The 23,491-nt window shown below is 46.9% G+C and overlaps 5 protein-coding genes across 5 annotated transcripts; 2 read left to right on the top strand and 3 right to left on the bottom strand.

The window, feature by feature from the left end:
- Positions 1-332: 332 nt before the first annotated feature.
- Positions 333-5,618, bottom strand: LOC136187297 (rab GTPase-binding effector protein 1-like). The gene is made up of 24 exons (XM_065974873.1): positions 5,502-5,618; positions 5,348-5,445; positions 4,471-5,300; positions 4,234-4,383; positions 3,970-4,173; positions 3,598-3,911; positions 3,485-3,535; positions 3,341-3,406; positions 3,200-3,289; positions 3,057-3,144; positions 2,958-3,005; positions 2,537-2,898; positions 2,026-2,472; positions 1,816-1,968; positions 1,676-1,756; positions 1,515-1,613; positions 1,430-1,468; positions 1,291-1,383; positions 1,138-1,236; positions 984-1,083; positions 871-926; positions 657-767; positions 485-601; positions 333-438 (listed from the first exon to the last, which is right to left on the bottom strand). The coding sequence occupies exons 3-24, from the start codon at positions 4,484-4,486 to the stop codon at positions 403-405; spliced, it is 2,820 nt and encodes a 939-aa protein (XP_065830945.1). The 5' UTR covers positions 4,487-5,300; positions 5,348-5,445; positions 5,502-5,618; the 3' UTR covers positions 333-402.
- LOC136187304 (uncharacterized) lies at positions 4,547-5,834 on the top strand. Its single transcript, XM_065974884.1, has one exon. The coding sequence runs from the start codon at positions 4,627-4,629 to the stop codon at positions 5,665-5,667; it is 1,041 nt and encodes a 346-aa protein (XP_065830956.1). The 5' UTR covers positions 4,547-4,626; the 3' UTR covers positions 5,668-5,834.
- LOC136187295 (neurofibromin-like) lies at positions 5,698-18,131 on the bottom strand. Its single transcript, XM_065974869.1, has 69 exons — positions 18,028-18,131; positions 17,684-17,971; positions 17,520-17,600; positions 17,356-17,436; positions 17,186-17,301; positions 17,029-17,135; positions 16,895-16,962; positions 16,763-16,838; positions 16,598-16,701; positions 16,476-16,535; positions 16,024-16,410; positions 15,899-15,973; positions 15,795-15,839; positions 15,616-15,738; positions 15,446-15,562; positions 15,312-15,391; positions 15,047-15,170; positions 14,935-14,994; positions 14,696-14,882; positions 14,471-14,634; positions 14,353-14,415; positions 14,220-14,290; positions 14,071-14,157; positions 13,900-14,019; positions 13,785-13,842; positions 13,611-13,727; positions 13,513-13,551; positions 13,315-13,415; positions 13,182-13,257; positions 13,006-13,133; positions 12,834-12,947; positions 12,523-12,784; positions 12,335-12,475; positions 12,204-12,287; positions 11,958-12,151; positions 11,805-11,897; positions 11,623-11,747; positions 11,493-11,569; positions 11,352-11,449; positions 11,046-11,300; positions 10,889-11,000; positions 10,775-10,830; positions 10,592-10,718; positions 10,395-10,532; positions 10,227-10,337; positions 10,109-10,177; positions 9,944-10,045; positions 9,756-9,893; positions 9,635-9,697; positions 9,457-9,574; positions 9,315-9,400; positions 9,168-9,265; positions 9,044-9,119; positions 8,767-8,973; positions 8,598-8,715; positions 8,399-8,542; positions 8,272-8,340; positions 8,062-8,216; positions 7,937-7,998; positions 7,774-7,888; positions 7,628-7,711; positions 7,522-7,572; positions 7,372-7,461; positions 7,022-7,316; positions 6,703-6,962; positions 6,556-6,656; positions 6,327-6,496; positions 6,222-6,268; positions 5,698-6,165 (listed from the first exon to the last, which is right to left on the bottom strand). Exons 1-69 carry the CDS (start codon positions 18,082-18,084, stop codon positions 5,800-5,802), a joined length of 8,331 nt encoding a protein of 2,776 aa, XP_065830941.1. The 5' UTR covers positions 18,085-18,131; the 3' UTR covers positions 5,698-5,799.
- On the bottom strand, positions 18,115-22,766 carry LOC136187299 (HAUS augmin-like complex subunit 3). The gene is made up of 16 exons (XM_065974875.1): positions 20,586-22,766; positions 20,423-20,536; positions 20,294-20,371; positions 20,130-20,241; positions 20,011-20,080; positions 19,833-19,954; positions 19,695-19,776; positions 19,584-19,641; positions 19,422-19,526; positions 19,181-19,361; positions 18,976-19,128; positions 18,827-18,923; positions 18,627-18,777; positions 18,522-18,582; positions 18,379-18,474; positions 18,115-18,321 (listed from the first exon to the last, which is right to left on the bottom strand). The coding sequence occupies exons 1-16, from the start codon at positions 20,750-20,752 to the stop codon at positions 18,190-18,192; spliced, it is 1,779 nt and encodes a 592-aa protein (XP_065830947.1). The 5' UTR covers positions 20,753-22,766; the 3' UTR covers positions 18,115-18,189.
- LOC136187302 (deoxynucleotidyltransferase terminal-interacting protein 1-like) lies at positions 20,852-23,474 on the top strand. The gene is made up of 15 exons (XM_065974882.1): positions 20,852-21,033; positions 21,457-21,691; positions 21,777-21,817; positions 21,875-21,916; positions 21,977-22,079; positions 22,131-22,226; positions 22,282-22,416; positions 22,473-22,504; positions 22,570-22,642; positions 22,693-22,751; positions 22,809-22,869; positions 22,931-22,999; positions 23,052-23,107; positions 23,162-23,256; positions 23,307-23,474. The coding sequence occupies exons 1-15, from the start codon at positions 20,927-20,929 to the stop codon at positions 23,321-23,323; spliced, it is 1,221 nt and encodes a 406-aa protein (XP_065830954.1). The 5' UTR covers positions 20,852-20,926; the 3' UTR covers positions 23,324-23,474.
- Positions 23,475-23,491: the final 17 nt, after the last annotated feature.

Raw genomic sequence — 23,491 nt, 5'->3', positions numbered from 1 at the left:
GTTTTCGGCTCTTCGGGGTTCTTTTCGGCTCGTTTCTCAAACCCAAAGCAATCGTATTGATAAGAAAGCGTTTTTCGGAGCTCGCTTAGGCCGTTGTCTCGACGTTTCGAAGGACAACTGACACATCTTCGCTTTTCGATACTTATCAAGAGCACAAATGCTTCGATGACGTTTCTAAAAGCATGTGAAGGGCGAAGGACATCGTACCTGGACTGCTGTCTTCGATTTTTCATCGCGTGGCGTGATTTCTGGCGTGATTGTACTGACTTCAAAGCGCGCTAAGAAGACGCGTGTCCCGGAACTCTAGTTAGCAATCTTCCTGAGACGGCAGAAAGTAACGAAAATCGTAGATTTAAATTATCACTAGCGTACAGACTTTCATCATCATCATCATCATCATCATCATTTCTTTCCCTCCTGAATTTGATTTAGTTGCATCTGTGAAAAATACCGAAGACTTGCGCGCATGTGCAGTTACACTCACCTGAAGCGTTTGAGATAACTGCACAAAGTCTCGCTGCACCGATTCACTCGTTTGCAGCTGCGACTTGATATTGTCTATCTGAGCCGCTTGCTCGTGAATCTTTTTCTTTAGTTCAAACTGGATAAAAAATTAAGAGTCCTATATGATTCTAGACAATCTAAATTAAATTTACCGTCATTTTCTTTTCTTCCTCCAATTGAGATTGCAACGTTAAAATTGTCTCTTTTGATCTCGACCGAATCGTTCTAACTGATTGTTCAAGCTGTTCTCGACTCACTCGATCCTACAAGTTACATCAGTAGGTAGAATATCGAAGAATACTTTGGGTTTAGAAGTACAAAGTGCGCGAGCATATAAAAATCACGCGAAAGGGCGTCTGATGTTACCTTCTCTCTCTCAGCCTTAATATTCTCGAGGTCCGCATGTACACGCTGCAAACCGGCTACAAAACACCGCATTATTAATTCGTGTCTGTCGCATCCACGCTCGTTTTCTATACCTATTTCTTCTCGAGCTTTGACCAACTCGTTCTGCAACTCTTCCTCCAATTTATCCTTACTAAATTGCAAAGATTTCACTTGATCGTTAAGAAATGTGTTCTAGACGAGAGTTCCGTTAAACTTCAACAAAAAAAAGAGGACCTTTGACTGTACCTCGTTTTGTAACCGTTCTTCCATTTCTCTCCTCTGAACCCGCTCCTTGGTGAGTTCTCCTTCTAGCACATTTAGTCGTATTTCAGCAGCAACTCTAGCCTGACAAAACAAACAGAAATAACTTGCTCAACATCCGTCATTCTGCACTCTCACTTCTGTTTCTGCGGTAAAAAGACGACTATGTTCGTCTCTAATGAGGTCGAGTTCATTCTGAAGGTGTTCGTTCTTACAATTCAAATCTTCCACCTGAAACAGGTAAGTAAAACGGCAAAAAAAGAGAAATTGTCTGTACCTCGGAGCAGAGTCGCGCTTTCGCGTCGCCGAGTAACGCCTAAACAACTATAAAACGAGAATAAACCGATATGGCGAATTCTCACAAGTTGCTGTTCAGTTTCCTTTGATAGCGTTTTGTATCCTTCCTGGACGTCTGCAATGAGAATCTGGAGCGCCTGATTTTCATCTCTGTGTACCGCCACCTTAATTAAGATTAATTAAGAGGAAAGGAGAAAAGCTATTTCTCTTTGCTCATTCTAGATACCTTCGTCTGCAGTTCCTGTGCCGCTGAGGCACTGCTCTCTTCTAACTGACTACGTAGCTGTTGTTCCCTTCGCAGCTGAATCTACCAAAACCCAAGCACACGTGAAGAGCGACTATAAAGCGAGAATATTCTCTCTTTACTTTCGCTTTGTTTGCCTCTCTGTGTAACTTAGCCGCTGCATCTCGCGAAGCCTTTGCTAGAACGTCGTAGTCTCGTTGAAGTGATTGCAGCCGCCTCTCGTATTCGGACGCCAACTCGCGCTGACTGTTCAACTTCTTCTGACATTCGCGCAACTTGAAAAAAAAGGAAGCTCGTTAAATTACGAAACGAACAGCGCAAACAAGAAGTACCTCTTTCTGTATCATATCCTTCTCTTTTCTCAACTGCTCCCATTCCAAAAATCGCTCCGCCTGTCGATCAGAAGAAAGAGGAAATGCAGTGGCGTTGAACGACGGCGACGGAAGCGGCGATAAAATATTTTCCGCCGACTTCGATTTGCTCAAAGGGAATCCACCTCCCGCTAAATCTGCCCCCAGAAGATTCGTTTTGTCCAACGCATCCATGGATAAAAAAGCTCTGCCGCCGCTGCTGCTCGCCACAGTCGCATCGTCGTCTTTCTTCTGCTCCGACGGCACCGATCCTCCTCTGGTTGCGCTCAACGGTTCTCCAACGGAAGAAGTCGATTCCACGCCGCCGCCGCCGCCGCCGCCGCGACGATCATTCGGAGAACTGCGATCTCCTCCTCCACCTTCTCTCTTTTGCTGAAGATAAGTAGCTAAATGACTAGCAGCCCCTTCCTAACGGACCACAAAAAAAACGGTAATGTACTTTGACTCTGTAGAAGCCGCGCGGCCAGCTCACCATGTCAGTAGCGGCAGCGCCGGCGTGGAGTAGAGGAGCTCCTGCGGATGCTAGCGATTCCTGCGTCAACGCTTGAGGCGAAACTTCCAACGAAGTTGTTGCGCGAATCTCGTTTGCTCCTTGTTTTGACTTGCTCTTGTTCTGTTTTGTTTTGTCCTTGCTGCTGCCGCTGCGCGAACTTTGAATGAGTTTCGTTACGTCGTCGCCTAATTTTTTCCGTTGATCGGGAGTCAGTAAAGATGCAATTTGCGTCAAATGGGTCTCGTGCATTCGTTGCGTTTCGAGAAACTGATCGTTTGCCATTTGCCACGTTCGCTTCAACTCGTCGTGACTCGCCTGTTCCAGCTCGAGTCGACGACAAACTACGCAGGCAAAGGCAAATAAAAAAGCACTCGTTCACGCTATACTATTAGATAATTGCCTCGGCATATATCTTCCTTCAACGTTTCCACCTCCTCTTGAAGAATAACTGGAGAAAATCAATTCTTCCTCTCGTCTCGACAAAAAATTTCACGCTAACCTTTCTGTTCGTTTAAGACGGCGACAAATGTCTCCAAATCGGTTCTCGATGATTTTTCCAGCTGCAAATTATGTTCTAATATTTTGACCTAGACGTACGTCATCATCGTCATCGGATACCGAGTCACAACGTAAATGTCTTGCCTTAGTATCCAAGTCGTCTCTTTCGTCGACTGGCAATGAACCAAGACGCTCCGCCGCGGCACCGTCTTTGCCAGTTTGCAATGACGCTAACTGCGGAAGGACTCAAAGCCATCTTCGATGATAATTAATTAACTGACGTACTTGGCCTTCGTACACGTCGCATGTCTCTTGAACGTTTCGCAATTTCGTTTTGAGTATGGCGATTTCCTAAAGAACCTCTCTCTCTCTCTCTCTTTCTCTCTCTCTACACGGCGTCACGCGTATGTACGTATAGTATAGACTTGCCTCCTCTAAAGGTTCGACAATCGATTTCATGAATTCGGCGTTGTGCTGCGCCTAGAAGAAACAAAAGAGAAAATGACTTTAATATCAGTACTCTTTCTTTCTTTCTTTCTTACCCATCGAAAGCTCTCTTCCAGTGGAACACCTCGTCCCTTCGGCGTCTCTTGCTGCTGCTCAGATGACGGCGACTGCGAAGCTTGTTGAGATCTTGTCACGTCAGCATGCGGCTGCGGAGGAACCCCACCAAAGTAGCTTCCCGTAGGAGCAAACGAAGACGAAGGCGGCAAAGGGTGCTGTTGACGATGGACAGCGGCCAATTGACCTTTCAACTGGGCCACCTGCGATTCCATTTGCTGCCGATAATTTATCCACTTGTCTCGTTCCACTTTCAGTTGAATCATAATGTCATCCTTACTATCGGAAGCAGCAACTAAATAGACATAGATCTAATCCATCAGGAATTTGTTTATTTATCTATTAGCGCTTACCTTCCATGATGTGTTGGAGTGAGGCAATTTCTTCGTCGTACTTTTTCTTGAGCTGATAGATTTCCTGCTCACTGTGAGACTGTACGAGTGCAACGGCCGTCTTCATATCTTCCGCTTCCAATTGCAAAGCGGCTAATTTCTCTTTCCATTGTTTCGCTTCGGCGTCGCTTCTCCTCCGCGTTTCTTGCTCTTTTTTGAGCTGATCTGAGAGCGATACGATCGATTGGCGTGCGCGTCTGCTCGTATAAAGAAGTCGAGTCTTACTTTCCTGCGAAAGAATGAAGCTTTTCGCCAATGCTAATTGTCTCCCGTGTTCCGCTTCGAGTTCGCGTTTTTCTCGAGCAAATTGTTCTTGTCGGAGGCGAAGTTGAGCTGCGATGGCATCGTCGTCTTCCGTCGTCGACGACTCGGCGTCTGTGGGGAAGAGAAAAACGAGGTTCCCAACGGAGACCCAATACAAACGATGCGGCGAGATCTATTCCGGTCAAACGTAGTACTCGCCTTTCGCGTCGTTCATAGAGAAAAATGCCTGATTTCGTACGATTTCAGTGTATTTGTCTACGCCTAACGTGCGCACTTTCAGCTTCCGGATTACGACGAGCGTGCTAAAAAACAAACCCGAAACGGGTAAACATAGCACATTGCGGTACCTACGGAATGGCGGAGGGGCGGAACGTAAAAGAACACGACCTTTTTCATCCGATAGCTAAGGGCACGAAATGCCGCGTGGCCGTGCCATTCTCCAACGTCGAGAAAGGAGAATTGGCCGTCGATCGCGGCGACGTGCTCGTCCTGCTCGAACCGGGCGAAAGACTCTACTGGTACAAAGCGAGACGACAAACGGACGGCGAAACGGGCCTCGTTCCCGTCACACATCTGCGTCTCTCGTCGAAAACGAATCGAATGAAACTCGGTCCAAACGGATACGAGGATGACGACGGGCCGAACATCGCCGTTTTTTCCTCTGCTGCTGCTCGTCGTCATCGCGAGTCAGTCTCTTCGTACAACTCGGAAACTTCGGAAACTTCTGAAACCGAAGGGCAAGAAGTCGGTCCAGAAGAACGATTGAAGCAGACGGAGAAGGAGCCTTTTTTCAAATCGTACGAGACTTTCAGGAAGTCATCCGGTTGGTTCAGCACGGGAGGCGGATGTCCCGCAAGCGAAGCGATGCTGACGTTGGTCTTGGAAAAAAAGGCTCGACTCCAGTCGCTTGCGCTTGCCGAAAATCGTCCCGCTCTCTACATGTTCGAACACAAGAGAATTCCGGGGAAGATTTACATTGGACATTCCATGAGAATTCACGACGATTTGCTTCGACTGTTCGTCGAGCTCTATTCGAAAAAGTGGCACAAATTGAATGGACTTGAACGCGAGTTACTTTTCGAATCGCCTTGTGCTATCGACTGGGATCTTTACATCGAAATGCAGTCGAGTCAAAAGGTGATTGAGTTGGGCTGGAGAACGCCGTTGCGCATACTGAAAGAAAAGTCGCTTCGAGCTCAACACGGAAAAGGGCTCAACGATTCGCTCACTTTCACATCCGCAACTCATTGGGAACGATTCAAGACGATTCACGCTCAGAACTGCCGACAAAAATTGTCGCCTTCGTCTACGACCAGACCGCCGCTGCCGCTGTCTGCACGTCCGCCACCTCTTCCACCCAGAGCACCGTTCTCGACATCTCCTCGTTACACTTGATGTTCCTGCGTGCGCGGACTTGAGACTGTGTATAGACAAAGTACTTACGGTTAAATTAAACAGTGCTATATCTTATCAACTGCCTTAGTCGCTAGTTACGTCTTTTGTACGCTAACAATAGATGAAGCTTCTCTAGACTTTGTCGACCCGTGATATGTAGAACGTTTCTGTCGATCCTGTTCGTAGTCGACGCGGCTGTTTTCGCGCTGACGTCTTAGGCGATATATTCGTTGAGGCGGTCGAGGCGCTCGCTTTGTCCGTTGCGGCGGGCAGAAGAGATCCGCTGACGTCGGAGAGGGAAAGACACGATCGGAGATTTTCTCGATTCGATCGTCGTATCGTCTCGGGACTGGCCGCTCCTGTCGAATCGTCGGACACGATGGAAAATGGACGAAGATCGAGACTCGTAAAGGCGGAAGTCGATTCGAGCTGTTCGAGATGAGCCATTCGACCGAGAGTGCGACGAACCATTTGAGCCATTTCACCGACTTGAGACGACTAAAACACAGTACGAATATAATAGCAAGCCATCGACGCCTTTCCTCGTATATTACGGGCGTAAAATGACGATCAAAGGCAAACAGACCGAGAAAGCCTATTTCTAAAGAAGTACATGGCATTGAGATGGGCTAAAAATAAATCAACTACTACCACTGTACCGTTCAAGTAGGACGACGCGCTGACGGTTCCAAATACTTTCGTGCCCTCGCCGCTGCCGTCGCCTCCTCTTCCGCTAGATAATTCTACTAATTCTTGAGCTGCACGCAAAATAGCGAAGTTTTGGCTTTGACTCAGCAAACGCTCGATTTTCGGCAGGAGCACACTGCACCTATTACGAATGTCGTCATCGTGAAATAATTAATTAAGAAGACAAAGTATTAGACTGACATCATTGAGAAGGCTTGTCGAAAAGTCGAACCGGCATCCGCCAGAGCGTTCAAAAGCAAAGCGACCTCCTTTTCATTCGTCGCATGCAGCGTAGCATTAATCTGAAAAAAAGTAATGATAAACGAAAGGCACATGGCGACGAATTACGAGCAACATTAGAAGCAAGACTTGCGTCGACAGATCAGAAGCGAGAGCACGATTGACGAGCGACGGGTAGTGCTGGCGCGCATCTTCGCCGTCGCCGCTGCCGCCGTCGCCACTGGCACTGGCACCGCCTTCAAGTTCATCAAAAGAAAAGGGAAATCGCCCCAAGCTGCGGCTTGATCGCGTCCGCAATCCGAGTAAACGGGACGGAGTCGGTATCTGTGCTAGAATATAGCGCACTTCTTCGGACGTCGAGAATAAGACTTGAGAAAAAGAAGACGTAAGTTTGGCGGAATCGTCAAGCGAATCGCGTTGCGTTTACGAGCGTAAAAAGGCAAATTTTGCGCGGTAAGATCGCTCTTTCTCATTCCTCCTCCTCCAGTTCCTGTTCCTCCGGCTCCGGTTCTCTTCCCCTTTCCGCCAATCGTTCGAAGTAAGTGAATGAGACGCGACGTGTCGCTCGTCGTAAGGGGATTGGGATGGTAGAGCCCCTTCATGAGCAACGACGCCAAAGCAAAACTGAAGTCGGTCGTAAAACTGAGTCCCGTCTTTTTGTCGAGTTGACTAAAATTCAGTTCGTGAGCTTTGCGAGTAGCCATCAAGGCCGCTTCCATAGTCTAGCGAGAAAACACTCCTTACACTACATACGTGTAGTCTACCGTCTCAGCCAACCTGAACATCAAACGACCCGTTCGCATCCATTGTCTTGAGCGTTGCCTCGAGCAAAGCTATGGCTGCCGAATATGTGTTTTCTTCATCGAGCTAAAGTTGCACGCGCACGTCGCGGGTCGAATACAAAACTCGCTTAGTCGATTTTTTTACCTCTAGACAAAGAACTGCGCTCCAAAATATGATGGGGTGGAGGCCACTATCCTAAAGAGACTTCATATAAGACACTAGAGCATGAGGTACTGTATTCTCTCTCTACCGTTGGCAGTAAAGTAACGAGTTTAGCGAGACACATGAGAATAGAGCAAATGAGCACGGTGTCCTCACAGAAAGTCTCGAGACTCTAAAGAGAAGAGAATTAAGATCGTCCACTGCGCACGATGACTAAATGGTATTACGATTTACCTGATGCAGTATGATCAATAGACGGTCGATAACCGTTCGACCGGTCGTTTGAGCGATACTTCCCAACGTCACTAGAGCTCTGGGTTGCAGAGCCGGATTATATTTAAAAGCGGCTCTAAAAGAAAAATTTGTAGCATTGATTATTGACGGTGTCATAGGCAACTTTTCAACAAGTTCTTCCCAATGCGACAACCAGGACGACTCGTTCATGTCTTTCATGCACAACTTATATATACAGAGAAAATGACTACTATACCCGGTGACTCTCTCCCTTTTCGAACTCTTTACTTGAGCGATTTCGAGAAGAAATTCGGTGAGAGATTGAAGATGAACTAAGTCGACGACGCTGTGCTCGTCCAGCACGGGCACGGTATAAGCGAACGCTTTGTCCCAATTGGAAAATTGAAAGGCGCTCGCAGCCGATAGCTTCACTTCGCTTATTCCTACGAAATCGTCGCGGTGCGACTACTGTCTCGCGCGCGAGAAATAAATACTTACCAAACCAAAGATAAAATTTAGGTTGCGATAAATCGTTGAGTCTCGCTTGCAAACTTCTCACCGTGTCGTCTAGATTCATTCGGAAATTAATTAATTAACGATTGCTGGGGGAACATCGCATTTGTACCGAGTAATTGAAGCTGACTCGCGCACGTGCAGAGCGAGTGAACAATATTGCAAACCAAGCAATGAACGGACGCTCTGATAAAGACGGGGCCCGTGTCGCTAATAAGCGTAACGAGGTAGAACAAATCCGGCAAATTGTTTACCACTAGTCAAAAGAGGATCGTCGATAAAATAATTATCGCGGTGGTACATATACATACCATCGAGTCTGTTATTGAAGGAGAGCATTAGTAAATAGCGTGTCAGCACAACCAACTCGTCCCACAGAATGTGCTGCTCGAGTCGCGCCGTCGGAGAACTCCACGTTCGATTGCTCAGCTATACGCGCGAATGAAATTTAGGTAGCGATTCGTTTTCGGTGTATCCTACTTTGATCATTTTCCGAATAATTTCTCTCGACACCGATTGGGTGTCGGCCGTTGCGAGCGAAATGGTCGTGTCGGCAATCACTTCCACTTTCTCGGATCCCACTATGCTGCCCGTGCTTTCTCGCAGAAAACTCTCAAGAACGGTATCGAGTAAATCGGGAACGTGTCCTATGGTGCCCCAAACGTCTGCTTGAATCGACGGATAGATCTAGAAAAGACGCGGCGGCGATCGACCGGCCTGCAGAGAAACTAAAAACGTCGTCATCGTTGTCCTATACCTCCTTTTCCTTCACTGTCAAATCGATCAAGCTCTGCAAAACCCGCATTACTTTCTCTTTTTCTCGGCCAATAAATCTGAAAGAAAACAAGTTCTTCTAAGCGCTTAAAATCGCGCTCTATTACCGAGCTAAATTGGGCAGCCAAGGTGCCATGTACTGCAAGCAGAGAGACTTGATACTGCTTGAAGACGACTGAAATCCTCGTACGCACTCTTCCAGAAACTGAAAGGAGAAATTAGCTGCAGCAATTTTTCAACTATCACCACTCTACCTCTAGAGTCAAATGAGGTTCGCTAGACGCCAAAAGCGCACTAACGTTTTTGATGAAAATGGTGTTATTGCTTGGTATGCATACTCCTAAATAATTTTAATTAATTAATTAAGTATTTGCGCACCTGTGTATTTTTCCAAACCTTGGGCTTCGGTCAATTCTCTGCCAATCTGCAAATGAAAACTAGCCGTCAAAGCGCAGAGCAAATTGTAAGCAGCCAGCCGAAGACTCGGGTCAGCACTGCCTAAATTGAGAAGAGCCTAGAATACGCGTCATAATATTAGTTCAGCAAAAATAATAGAATGACGCAACAAGACGACCATATTGAGTAAAGTGCCTGGAACATCATCCGGTCTCAAATTCTTCCTCATAGCCGTCACGTCCTAAATAATATCATTAATTAATTAATTAATTAATTAAAAATTGATCAGTTAGCCAGACCGTTTCTCCCATTCGCCATCTTGAGTGACCATGATTTATCGCTTGGACTATCTGCTCCGCTTCGGGGCTCGTAAATCTCATTGTCGGCATTCCGTCGGTCGTTTTAATAGAAAGCGTGTTTGCGTCCACAACCGTCGCCTAGTCATAGGTACAGCAAATATAAACACCAACGTATGCATCGTGATAACCTCTTCCAATTCAGACACGTGATAAGTATCGTTGATCACTACCGAATGTCCCAACACTCTCACTTTGTCATTCGAAACGATGCAAAAAGATTGAGACGTCAACTAGACATAGGAGAAAATTGACCCGTACAACAGCCGTTTCCACTACTACTGGATCCACCCCACCCTCATTGTGGTAAGAAGAGAACGAAGCGAAACTTTTCCAACCGTACTAAAGCCAACGTTACTAAACACCTGTGCAAGCCAATGAATGGATGTGATCCGTATACAGTAAGACTCTTACTCTCGTTGTCTCTTCGTGAGCCAAAGTAGAAGCCGGCAATTTTAACGAGCTCGGCTCAATGAATTCGTGAAGCTTGGCGAGACTGTCGACAAAAACCATTTTTTTGCTAGCCTGTAAAAACAAAGGCGTTCCGACGACGGTTTAGCATCGAAGAGGCGGGGTACGAACACGAAGAGACGACAGAAGTCGTTCGCAGTGCTTCAGATATTGTTTCGCCCACGTGTTGCAGTTGTACAGATAGACTGCGGCCAAATTGTCGCCTCCGGACGGAGGAATGACTCTAAGCAATTTCGATAAGTAGTCGACCTTAATCAAATAAGAAATTCAATTAAGTGCCCTTGCCGCCGTTTAAACATTGAATTTACCTTTGGCGCGTTGCTCCTTCTAGCTCCAGTCAAATCGATGACCAATTCCCAGGATTTCGCAAAGAGAGGTCGCAATGTAAGCAAAATGTAGTATAGAAGAAGTTCGCTGTGCTGTTCAATTTCAGGCCTAAGAAAAGAATGATCGATACCACCGCTTCACATTCTGTATCCCCGCGAGGAAACCTGAATTTCCTTGCAACGTAATAGCAAACCGCATTGCCGTTTTTCGCCTTCCCCTCCTACACGTCAGGGAGTCTATTCTATAGCCGCCGTGGTCACACATAATTTCGTATATACCCTATAAAAGATCTGCGAAGCTTTAACACTTTCAAGCTGGTCTTCGTCAACAACTCCAGCCGATGCAAGATACTCGTCCAACGGTGAACTGACCAAATCCATCGTACTCATTCTAAAAACAGATTTTAGTCAATCACCTAGACTGAATCTAACTCACTTTCTCTCCATGGCCCTGCGTCTCATTTGACCTTGATCTGGCTGACCTATCTGTGCCAGCAATTTCGCCAGCGGCTCGTAAATTCCCTTGGCCTGGTGATGATAAAGTCGGAGAAGATCGCTCTCGATCTTCTCCTGATGCGTCCACAAGAGTTGATGCAGAAGAATCTTGTCGGCCTCTTTCACGTAAACTCTCGAGTCGGCGTTGTCAACGGTTTCTTTGCTCTGAGGCAGCGTGGCCAAATGAGAAAATAGCCTAGACAGAGAAGAGTAACGTCGTCGTGCCACTCTCGCATATCCAGATTACTTTTGTGCTCGCGAAAAATTCGACGTCAGAAAATCGTTGAAAACAAGCATGTGCTGCTCCTTCTTGAATTCAACATTATTTGCCAAATTTTGTAAAATCTGCCGCACAATTAGACGTGTAAATGAAAAAAATGGCTCCAACCTTCGAGGCGAGCATCAACGTTCGTTTGACGCTACGAGGCACATCGCCGTGGACGAGATTATAGGCACTCGGCAAGACTAGAAAAGAACAAATACAGTAGCCATCGCCTGTCGGTGCAAGAGAAGCTGACCGAGCGCTGGATTGATGAAACGTAGAAAGAGCGAACTGCCGATGGCACTCAGCTGTGCGGTCGGATACTCTTCTTCGACAGCATGATGAAGAGAATTGCAAATAACTCTCAATTGCAACGGAAGTCTACGACAAGGTAAATGTAGAGGAGAGACTATTTTGACCGCGGCCATTTCTCTATACCTATCGATCTCACGACAAATAGAATCGAAAATAGACGTGGCTAATTGTAGCAAGCGAGCCTGATTTCCTTCGATATCAGCGTCGTCTGGCAGTCTAAAAAGAGCCGGTTTTTTACGCGCTTCAAATAATAATAATAATAATTGCCACGAGAACCTTGCTGGATCCACTTCGTAGGAAGTCGAAGTAGATGACGACGACGACGAAGCCGCTTTCAAAAGCATGTCAATCTGCGGTTTGACAGCGGCCTGCAATAGGTCCATCCCATGGAGTTGAAAGCCGACAGCGATGAGTTTGCTAGCCAAACTATTTCCACGAAAAAGCGTCTGAGCCGAATCGGTGTTTTCGACCTAGAAGAAAACTTTTAAAAACGTGCGGAAGCCGAACGATCGCGACGGTCACCTCTTCGGAAAATATGGGAGCAACCAACTCGGCTAGAAGACCTCTCGAGTCGCAAACGATCAAAATCACGCGAAGCAAGTCCTCCTAGAAAACCAAAGTGACCAAGCGCAATTCAATGAAGACAATTATACCAATTCAGACGGTTCGATAGCATCAATAAGAGACATGGCAATAGGCATTTGACCTTGCTCGTCCAGCGTACTCAAAACGTCCATCAATTGGCTGTAGCGATCCGTCAGCACCGATTCGCTCAACGTACCAAACTCCGTGCCCTAAAGTCGGTTGATTTTCGAAATACTCTCACTCAGTCTCGCTCTACCTGTTTGAGAACTTTAGTCAATACTTCCATGAAAGTGACTCGCGTGTCGACGTCTTCGTTGTAGGCGAGACCGAGAGCGTGAACGAGACCGGTTTCAATGTTTGCGCTCAATAAATTCGACATGGCCGTCACTGCATAGGTTCGAATTCCAGCCAAATGCCGACTCAATGTTGCTATCTGTCGAATCGCGTCTTTTTCGGGATGGGCTCCACTCTCCAAACTTTTGCATTCATCGAGGATTTTCATGAGCAGTGTAAAATACCTAAATTCTTCAATGACTATATTTTTCTCGTCTACAATTTCAATTTCACTTCAGAAAAAGTTTGGATTTTTCTTCCGCCTGATCCGAATCGGTATTTTCCGGTTGAAGTGGCAATCCTTCTAACAAAGCCGTCACAGCTCGAACGCTCGACAACTTCAAATCTCTAATAAAAATTAATTAATTAATTAATTAATTAAAGATTCAATTTTTGGGAAGGTCACCTCCACGCGGCCGAATTGGAACTGGAGTCTCCCTGAGAGACGACAGCCCAATTCGAAACGTTATCGAGCAATTTGTTGCGAAAGGGAATTTCGTGTCGAAATGTCAACGACTGCCGTCTTTTCATCACCTAAGACATATTGTCGCAATGATTCGGTGAACTCCAAAGTATAAGTACCGCTTCAATTAGCTGGCAAAATTTCACTCTGAGTACCAAGGACTTGTGACTACTCGTGTCGAGATTTTGCGCGTATCTAAGTAGAGAACGACTCTCGTAGCGTGGGACGAATATTCGGAGAGAAGAGTCTCACCGGCCCAATGTCGTGATTGTTGACTCCAACCTAGAAAACTCGAAATATTGCGTCACATTTTCAAGCTTGCTCTCCATCATCATTTTCCCCACAGATATCACCTAAAGGCACCAGAAAATAGATTTCCCGCAGTTAAATTATAAAGAGTAAATTCTCTTCTGTTGGAATTTAAAAAGCATTAGAGTTTGCCCGACTTACTTGCTCTCCAAACAAAGAATTCAAATCGCTGACAACGACCTATAGGTAAAGAGAGAGAGCTTGTCGCCTAAGCGAACGCGGATCCCTAGCTCCGTCACCTTTCTACTACTAGACGAAAAGAAATCGCGCAATTTTTCTCTGATCTGATCGTACAGATAAGAATAAAGAGCTGGATGGAGTTCGTGTCCGATAAGATCTCGAACTCCTTCTCGAATCTAAAGCGAAGCGAGAGAAATAAAATTGGTCAAGAGTGCCGTCACCACTCTAATAACCTGAATTCCAAACGTTTCGTTACCGCAAACAAGCAAGTCCACCAGATCACTTGCGAACCTATTGCGCGCGACGACGCGTACAAATACAGACGCCCCGCGCGCCGCGCGAACTTACTTTGCCAACTGTGTAGTGGACACGGAAGCCTGCTGCTGCTGCATAAGGGGATCGTCTTCTGAGTCCATCGAACTGAGCGAGCCGACTTCAAAAAGAGTAGAAGTCGCTCGACTGCTACGTCTTTCAAAGACTGATCGATCGTCGACGTCACGTAAAAACGTTTCAATTTACCTCGGCCTATTGCCAACCAACGACTGCTCGGAATTGTTTCGAGATCGCAGAACGAGACGCATTCCGGGAGAAGTAACAGACGGCATTCTGCCATTCAAATAGAAAAAAAAAATCAAACTCGAAACAGACGCCTCGTCCTCGAGACCGACCTGTTCGGAGCAAAGACGCCGCCCAATGAACATAAAAAGCCGGTCATGTGAAGCCACTCGATATACTGCTTCTACGCACAAGAAAAATGCCGTTTTCGATGAAAGCAGTCTCCCTAGCAACTATCCAACGAACCTCAAGATGAGAGTCGACTGGAGATGGACTAGACGACTGTCTTCCTCTATTAGTTCCACTTCTCTACGTACGCGCTCAGTGAAATCGTTTCCGTTAATTGCCTAACTTTCTATCGTACCAGGATTTCTGCAGGTTGTTCCGGTTCTCTTTTGTACGTTGTCAAAACGGACGTCGCTGCCTGCCATTGGCACAGCGTGTCGTCCCACGATTGCGTGTTTCCTAGCGTTTGCTCGTGCATTTGTCTGAGCAGATGCCAGATTTTCTTTTGTTGCGCCACCCTTCCTGCGCAATGCGACGATTCTACGACTGGCGTCGCTTTAAATTGAAAAAAAAAACAACTGACCTGTGCGCACGGCAGACGCCAAGTTCGCCAAGCCCCGAAACGTCGTCAAATTGACGTTGATAGGCATGTCGCTAATTTCATTCGCGTTGCCCTTGATTTCGACTTCTTTGCACAAATGATAGATGCAACGGAGAGCCGTCAGAACGACGTCCGGTTGAGGACTCCACAGGGACGACAACAAGACGACCTCGAATAAAAATCTCAAATATTATATCTTAGACAGGATGGATCAACTTTACTTCGAGTTGAGTCTGGGTCTGGTGGCATAATTCCGTGTCGCTATCGATTGACGCGTCAATCTAATACCCCCAGTCATATATGAAAAAAATCCCCGTGGACTTAGTTATCTACTTGGTGTTCCTCAAGAAATAAATTTCGTTGAATCAAAACATTTTGCAGCAGCCGAAGAATTCCCGTCACGTCCGTCGACTTGTGACCGGTCAGTTTCGTTGAAAGGCTGAAACAGACGTGAGAGCTAAAACAAGAGAGCAGAGAGAGAGAGAGAGAGAGAGAGAGAGAGAGAGAGAGAGAGAGAGAGAGAGAGAGAGAGAGAGAGAGAGAGAGAGAGAGAGAGCGGTTCAATAGCAATAGAGATTGAGAAATCGTCGTCTCGTACCTCACTTCCCACATTATTGACATGGATTGCGACGGATTCCAACTTTCCACCGTTTCGTGATTCATCAGACGAAGAAGTACCTACACCGCAAAAAAATGTACGAACCAGATCGCATTCTCTTGTCTAATCGGTACCTCGTCGGCAAGTTTTCCGAATTCAGTCAGGCACGGGTGTTGAACAAGAGACGCGACGCCGCCAACTAACTTGAGAATTTCCATTCTCATCACGTCGCTGTCACTCGCGCCACTCGTCTAACAAAAAAAACATCATTCGCCTTTTTCTCACGTGCGTACAATTTCTAAACCTGAAAATAGCAGGCCGGCTCCGCTTTCAACAATTCCAGCAGACTTCGACCCAGTTCATAGTTTACTTTGGTACTGCTATCAAACGACTTTTTCTCAGCTCCACTCAACTTGGAACGAGATCCCTGCTTCCGCACCCAAAATCAAATCGTAGGCAAAAAGAATTCCCATTAGAACTTACGAATTGCTTCAAAGGATGACGCAATTTCAGCCATTCAAGAAAACCCTAGAAACGAGCGTAGTGTGGCAAGATTGCACTACTGCATGGGACAGGGCCCCCCGTACTTGAAACAACGTCCTCAGCTGTTGCGAAAACGAAAAGAAAACGTCAGCGGAAGGCCACCAGCCGACAACCATTCCCTATAGACAATAAATATTAGACAACGTTTTGTCTCGTCTCCTTTTCTCACTTCTTGCACGACGCGATGAATCGAGCGAACCAAGATCAATTTGAAGAGCAACGGCGACGTCGATTCGAGACACACCATCGACAAATAATTATTTCGCGGATTAATACGAAAGAGAGCGATGAGACAGTGAATCATGAGCTCGCGTTCGTCCGGCGGCGATCCGACGATGGCCGGCTGCGTCAATCGAACGTAGACTTTTTTCGGATTGAATAGAACGTCTTGGAGTTTGGACTGAAAGAGAGTGACGATGTATTTGATGACGGCCGTGTCCTGACGATTGACGTAGGTGCAAAGGCGGCAAACGTAGACGCACGACTCGACGGCCGCGTCCACCAGAGTACGATTCCCCGACGACAAACTCTCGATCACTTTGAAAAGAAAATCGATCTGGGGGAAAAGAAAAAAGACGATTCTCATTCGTATTTCATTCAACGTTTTCTCCCTTCTCTTGCCTTCGATTGGTATTCGGGATGATGCTTCGTTTTTTCCTCCTCCAAGGCGGCAACGAAGTGCTGGCCGTTTTTTACTCGATCACGCAAAGAACATTTGACAAGCGTTTTCGCGCACTTCTTACCGGGCAGATCAAAAGTAAAAGAATTTTCAGAGGCCAGGCGACGTTTCGTCTCTTGTCGCTATTAGCGAAACGATCGATGTCTTCAAATAATTTCATTGCAGGGCCTCGAGAAGTCAACCGGAAAATAATTAATAAAAATAGGCAAATATTAATCGTTGGTTATACCTGTAAGCAAAACTAGCTGACTTTTCAGCAAGTTATTATATTCTCGCGGATGATTCTTCACCCAATTCAAAATTGCCTAAATCAAACGCGCTATCCCTCCTACTACTGTTCTTGCGCTGAAGAAGGCTTTACCTTGACAACTTGCGAGCATAAACAATATTGACCTGAACGTTTGAGCTGGGAAAAATAGGAAGAGCATTCTATAGTGGAGAAAAAATGCGATGAGTTATTTCTTCTCGGAGATTTCGGTTTTTTTTTCTTCTCACCAAAAAGAAGTTTTTCAAGTCGACCGGAATTCAAGTCCAAATGCTCGATGAGAAGAACGTCTTTGAACGAAGTCGAATCTTCGTGGGCATCGACCAAAGACGCAAAGCTAAGATAGGCGCGAAGTAGAGCGCGAGAAGGAGACGACGGTCGACTTGCCTTGATCGCATTCTAGAAAGAATGACGTCAAAATTCTCGGCACAAAGATAGAAAAGAAGGCGAGACGAAGTGGCTCGAATTTCGCCAGTCGAACTACTCTCACTCGAAGTGAGCAACTAAAAATTCAATTCAATAAGACAGAGAGATATTCTCGCTCTTTTGCTCACTACCTGACAAATGGTTGGCAAGAGCGTCGATTCCAGTATTCCCTGGTCTACTTGACATCCACTTTCGTTGCCAGAGCAACGTCGCTGGAATGATACAGAACATATCACCGTACCGCCTCAACGGAAAACGGAAGTACAAAGTACAGTACACAAGGTGACCCGGGTACCTTTTCCATGCATTCTTTAATCGTTTGCAAGACGAGAAAGAGAGATTGCATCACATGATTGTCGCTCGCCGTGACGTTCAGCTACGTCGTGAAAAAAAAAAACGAAAGAGGAAAATGAGACGCGGAGAGAAAGGAAATAAAAAACGACGCGCATTCTCATTTACTTTTCCTGTTGTGCTCATATGACTCGAATGAAATCCTTTCGCACTCTCGGCCAGTCCGGCGACGATGGTAGAGAAATAGGCGCCACCGCTCAATCCCACAACGCATCGTTTCGTCTGAACGATCGCTTCGCCGCTGCCAATGCCGTTGCTCGCGCCGCCGCCGCCGCCGGCGCCGCTGCCGGACACGGAGCTGCCTCCGCCGCCGCCGCCGCTACTGCTCCCGCCTCCTTCGATCGCGCCGCTAGACAATTTCGGAGTTCTGAGGCCGCTCGTGGTGGCCGTGGGCAACTGGCGTAGAGAACGATGAGTCGGAGGAGTCGCGCGTGTCGCTAAGACGAACTTACTTCTGCCTGGAACCTCTGCAATGTTGCGTGGACGCATTTCAACGCCTGCGATGCCATCCTTTCGGCCCCGCAGCGTCTCGCAGAGGTCGCGCTGTCTTTTTAGCGCACGTTTTGTTGATCTTTATCTTTTGGATTAGACCAGATTAGACATTTACTGCAGTGCTAAAGTCTAGTCTGTTCTGCCCGTATTTTCGCTCCGAGCTCGATGACGGTCTTTTTCAGTTCCACAGCGTCCGTGTAGAAAAGAATCCACAGGCTCCTTTCAGTGTTTAGTAGGAAATCGGACTGTAGCAACTGCAGTAAAATTATTCTAATCAAAGAACGTACAACTAGTAGTGTAAGCCCCCCTACATTCTTCTTTCCATCGATGTCTTGAATTATCGCCCTGATCAATTTTTCCAACTTGGAAAGAACGTCGGACAGTTTCGTCATGTTATCGGCAATGCTCTACGTACGGAACACGCGATGAATGGAATGCAGGTGGCTATACTTACTTTGGGAGTTTTGGCTGTGTGAGGAAAAGCCATTTGTTTGCAGCAAGAAAGACAACGTTCCCTAAGGACTTTCCATACATATGTACCCGATTCATAATATCTTACAGTTGTGCCACTTGAATAGAGCGCCGAATGTCAGCCGCCTCCAAAGCGGATTTAATCTTGTTTAGTTCCTCTTCTAACGACGTCACATTGTCGAGCATTTTTTCGTACGTTCTGAATGGCTGAGAAGCGCGGCTCGATTCTCGCCGCAAATCTAAATATAATAAATAATGCAAACAATAAGAGATCGATGATGAATCAACCAAGCATTGCATAGAGACAATTCATTAGAGAATCCCTCCCATCCAACGTCGCTCTCGCCACATCGCGCGCCTTGTAGCAAGAATCCGACATCGCTAACTGTACAGAAAAATTCAAAAAAATATTTAATTAAATAAATGACTTTTCGGACCATTCTCGCTTCTCTCCTTTCGACGCTTATACCAAGATGAGCCTGCGCTGCCGACAAAAGTCTATGACTGTCTCTGAGTTGTTGACCTTCATATTCCAAAACCATGGACAGAAATTCGTGACGAGCTCTTTGTTGCAACAGAAAATCGATCACCTATATAACACATAACGGAAACCATACACGGAAATTTCGAATATGCGCATACTTGATCCTGTTTTGACGTGAAGTAATTTTGACGAGCGACTTTGAGTTCATAATCGCCTCGGACTACAGGCGTTGCCTGGAGAGACGCCAGTTCATTAAGAAGAGTTGGCAAGCGTTCTTCAGTTAAAGTTGTAGCTTCTCTCTGCAATTCTCTCAGCCGGTGCTGAGCTTCACTCAAATCGCTGTCAAGAGAAAACATACCGATGATACTAGAGGTAGAATTTTTAATTAATAAGATCTACCCTTCTGCCGTTGATTCTGCTACAGATCGAAGATATTGGCACGCTCCTTTCATCTGAGCTTCAAACACAAGCGCACTAATTTTCTGCCTCTGACTAACAGGATATCTACAGGGAAAGAGAACTTGGTAGATGAAGCCCCACGCCTGCCTGAACGTAACGCACATGGCTACTAGTCTGGACAGTTCCTGACAATATCCGGCTTTCACCATTTCTGATTCTCCTGTACTAGCATATTTCGAAAATCAAATGCTCTTTCTTTGTCACCCCCCTCACCTTTTAGTATCAACGTTTCTGGATCCTGAATATCTAATAGTTGATATCTGGACGCCTCTCCTCCACCAACTTTTCCAAAACCCTGAGAAAAATGACTCGGTTTTGTTTACTCACTCACATTGGTAGTAGTTTTCCAACATCAAAAAACTGGGTTTTGGTATAGGCGGTCAAGGCCTTCATGTACTGCTCCTCCAACTCATAAAACCTTGACAAATCACGATGAAAAAGAAAGTGACTTCCATGCCCAGAATCCTTAGCACCTAAGAAATTATTCATAAAGTCTCCCACATAAAGGAAAACATTGGCGAGTGCGTACCCAAAGGTTTGTGATGGACGTTAGCCAGCGATCGGCACGATTTTTCAAGATCAATCAAATCGTTATTAATCTAATTAGTATTAGCTACTTCGCTCTTTTTCGCCTATTGGTTCATATACCGTTTCATTGCTGCTTTGGTTTTGGCTGATTGCGTCGCGACACTCGGAGCCAGCTTTCTCAACAGTTGCTTCGAGACTTTTCGTTCGGCTTTTCAACTTTGCCAGAGTCTCACTGAAAGAAACACTGACTACAACACCATAACACGCCTTTTTTACAAAATTACAGCATCTCCTCTTTTTGCCTTTGTAGCGATTGAAGTCGTTCGTTCGCTTGACTCAAGCTCTTCTCTTTGAATTTCGATCTAAATTACACTAAAAAGTATCTAGAGAGTCCTAGTTTTTTCCTATTTTACTCGTCTTTGGTCGCACACGCAATTTGTCGTCTCGTTTTCTTTGCTTCGTCCACGACAACTTTTCGCAGCGTTTCTCCTCGGTAAAATCTCCCCGCCTTTTCTAGAGCACCAATCCTAGTCGAACGTTGAAAATTCAATCAAATTCGTCAGGTCTATGAATTACTTCTCTTTCTCGGATCGAGTTAGAACGTGTTCCGAGGTCAAAAGACTTGAAACGTGCTCCATGAAGGGACCCCACGTTTCGTCGGTGCACATTTCTTCTAATTCGCGTCTATCGACTGTTCCGTCGAAGCCGTAGCGTTTCAAACGCTCCAGAATCTCGCTTGCCATCTTGGAAAGATCCCGGCAAAGAAACCGTTGTTGCCCGGATAAAACAATACATTCCGGCGCATGCGACTCGTGACGTAATCAAACCCGCAGCATATTCGTTACGTCACAACCGCACAACTCTCCCTGACGTCGTTGCTCGTCTGCCGTCGCTCGCTCGTCGTCTAGCGTCACCAAATGGCATCGTGCACGAACGCCGCAAGTCCAATGGACGCCGAGCACTTGCAGCAGAATGCAAATGCACATTCAGAAGGCGACGCGATCGCAGAATCGACCGATCAACGGTAAGGGGCAACGGTCGCACATTTCATTGAGTTGCGCCGCGTCGATTTGCTGCAAACGCGAGATCGACTAGAGCTTGACTATCCGTCGAGCGCGACACCCTGCTAACCGCCGCCAGCGGCGGCCTAGCGAGTCGCGGCGACGACCACGCGGCGGTTGACTTCCTCCTCCCCCAAGCGAGAGGACTCGGGCTTAGAAAGGGACCCGGACGTTGCGTCCGCCTTGGGTCGCCGCTCACTCTGTCGTCCGCGCGCGGGCCCTAGCAGAAGCGCGCGTGCAGCGACGTCTTCCCCTCTCTCCCCCCCTCCTCGAAATAAAAGAAAAAACGCGCTGCATCTTTCGCCGCCCACTTTTTCGCGCACTGCCCTCGCTTCCTGTATACCCGAAAGCTTTGCATGACGATCGAGGCGCTTTCTGCTCGCTAGTGACTCGTCGGACGCAAATAACGCTTCGCGACAACAGCTCGACGAGGAGGGGGAGCCACCGCCAGGGCAAATGTCCGACAATATCGCCGCATCGCGTGCAAACAAGCTCGCGAGTCCATCGCCGCCGCCGCCTCCTCCTCCTCCTCCTCCTCCTCTCCCCTCGTCGCAATCGCAGCCCAATTCTCCCGTCGAATCGTCGACGTCGGACGAAAACGTCGCCGTTCGAAGACCAGCCGTGAGGATGAAGAGACCGCGCGCGCGCGCGCGCGCGAGCCAGTGCATTCGTAACGCTGTTTTCTCTTCCTCCTCGATCTCTCTAGCCGCTCGATATGACGAAGAAAAACTTTCCGCGACGGAACCGGTAAGGAAGAAGAGACGAAAGAACTCGTCGACGACAAATTCGTCCTCTCCATCTTAGGTACGGGCACCGCGCCGCCCAGACGGCACTTAGTCGCACAAGGTAAGGAATGCGAGAAGGGGAGAGAAGAGCTCTATGTCCAATGCCCCTTGCCCTACTCAGGGGCAGCGGAACGAATCCAATGAAAGCACTCGAGCTCCTGCGAAACGTTCTCTATCCGTCATTCGAGAAGGAAGTGCTGCCAGTTTGTCGCAAGTTCATGGAGGTGCGGTGCCTTTGAGGCAGCCGCCAATCAGTGACCGCGTTCGTCTCTTAGATACTGCGAATGGGAGCGCAGAATCTACGAGAAAACACCGGCGACACGGTGTCCAATGTTCACATCGTCAACGCACTCCGACGAAGTCTCGAGGAGGTAAACCGCGCTTCCTTCTCCACGTCAATCCTATATTTAATCCCTTTTTTTGGAGGTCGGATTGGCGTTGGATCACGAAAAGGCGACCGCGCTTCCGTCCGATTTTCGTGACGCCGTCGCTCCATCGGCGGCGGCAACAACAATGACAACGTCGACGAGGGCGATCGCATCGAACGGGAGAACGAGAAAGGTGGGGTGGGCGACGTTGGCTTCGTTTCCGGTTATGACTATGTGTCCACGACGTAGAGAAAGGAACCGAAGGATTCGAACTTTGCCAAGTGAGAGTGGAGGCGGAGGAGAGGCACCCACCTGAAGCGAGAGACTGCATTCTTTTCATTTCTAGGGCTGCTGCTGCTGCTGCTCCTCCCACTAAAGCTTCCAAGCTCTCGCAAGACGTTGAGACGTCGGGGATGACTGTAAAAAAAACCGAACTGTTTTGTCTTTTTATGCTACCCTGTGTTTTTAGTGGGATGCTGACGCTATTGCGCCGGACACGCGATTTGTTATGGGAGTCAGAGCAAATAAGTAAACTAAAGAGATAGACGTACAGCAGAAGAGAAAAAAGATCTTCTCTTCCCGCAGGGCCATTGGCTTTGCTGCAACTAGAGGTAGGATCTACTACAGACACCCGGAACTATATAAAGTAAGGGAAACAGAGGGAGGGAGGGGCATGTCAAAGTGACGCACATCAATGTGTTCTTTAGTATTCAGGCGACCAGGATGACAAGGTGTGGTTGTATGATAATGGGCACATGCCTGTTACAGGTGGAAAGGTAACCAATACTACTGCCAATACTATTGACACTAATACTGTACTACTTTTAGGCGTATCTAATGCTAGAGCAAGATCTGATTAGGTTGTGCGAATCCCAAGATTATGTGTATGAGCGATACTGTATCCTTGATCTGATGGCATGCATATTATTACATTGCAGAAACAATCCAACGGTAAATAGGGAGGAATTGATGGGCTTTCAAGTGCCTCCGTTTATGCTACAAAAAATTAAGGCCGATATGCGTCAACAGAGACGTAAACAAACGTTTTTCCTACCCTAACCTTTTCGTTATGCTTTTTTACAGAGGCTCTCCAATTGTAGTGTCTCTTGTGCAAGTTCATCAGGAATTAGTAGAGTTTTAGAGTTAATTAAGCTGTAGCAGGATGAAGACACAACAAAGCCTATTTTTTCCCTACTCACTGCGTAATATGTACTCTTATTTAATTCGATAATAAACTAAAGCCAAACCGGACATCAGGTTTTCTTCAA

Source organism: Oscarella lobularis, chromosome 5, assembly GCF_947507565.1.
Source record: "Oscarella lobularis chromosome 5, ooOscLobu1.1, whole genome shotgun sequence".
Classification (NCBI taxonomy): Eukaryota; Metazoa; Porifera; class Homoscleromorpha; order Homosclerophorida; family Oscarellidae; genus Oscarella; species Oscarella lobularis.
The sequence above is the reverse complement of the archived record's forward strand: the minus strand, read 5'-3'. Positions and strand labels throughout refer to the sequence as shown.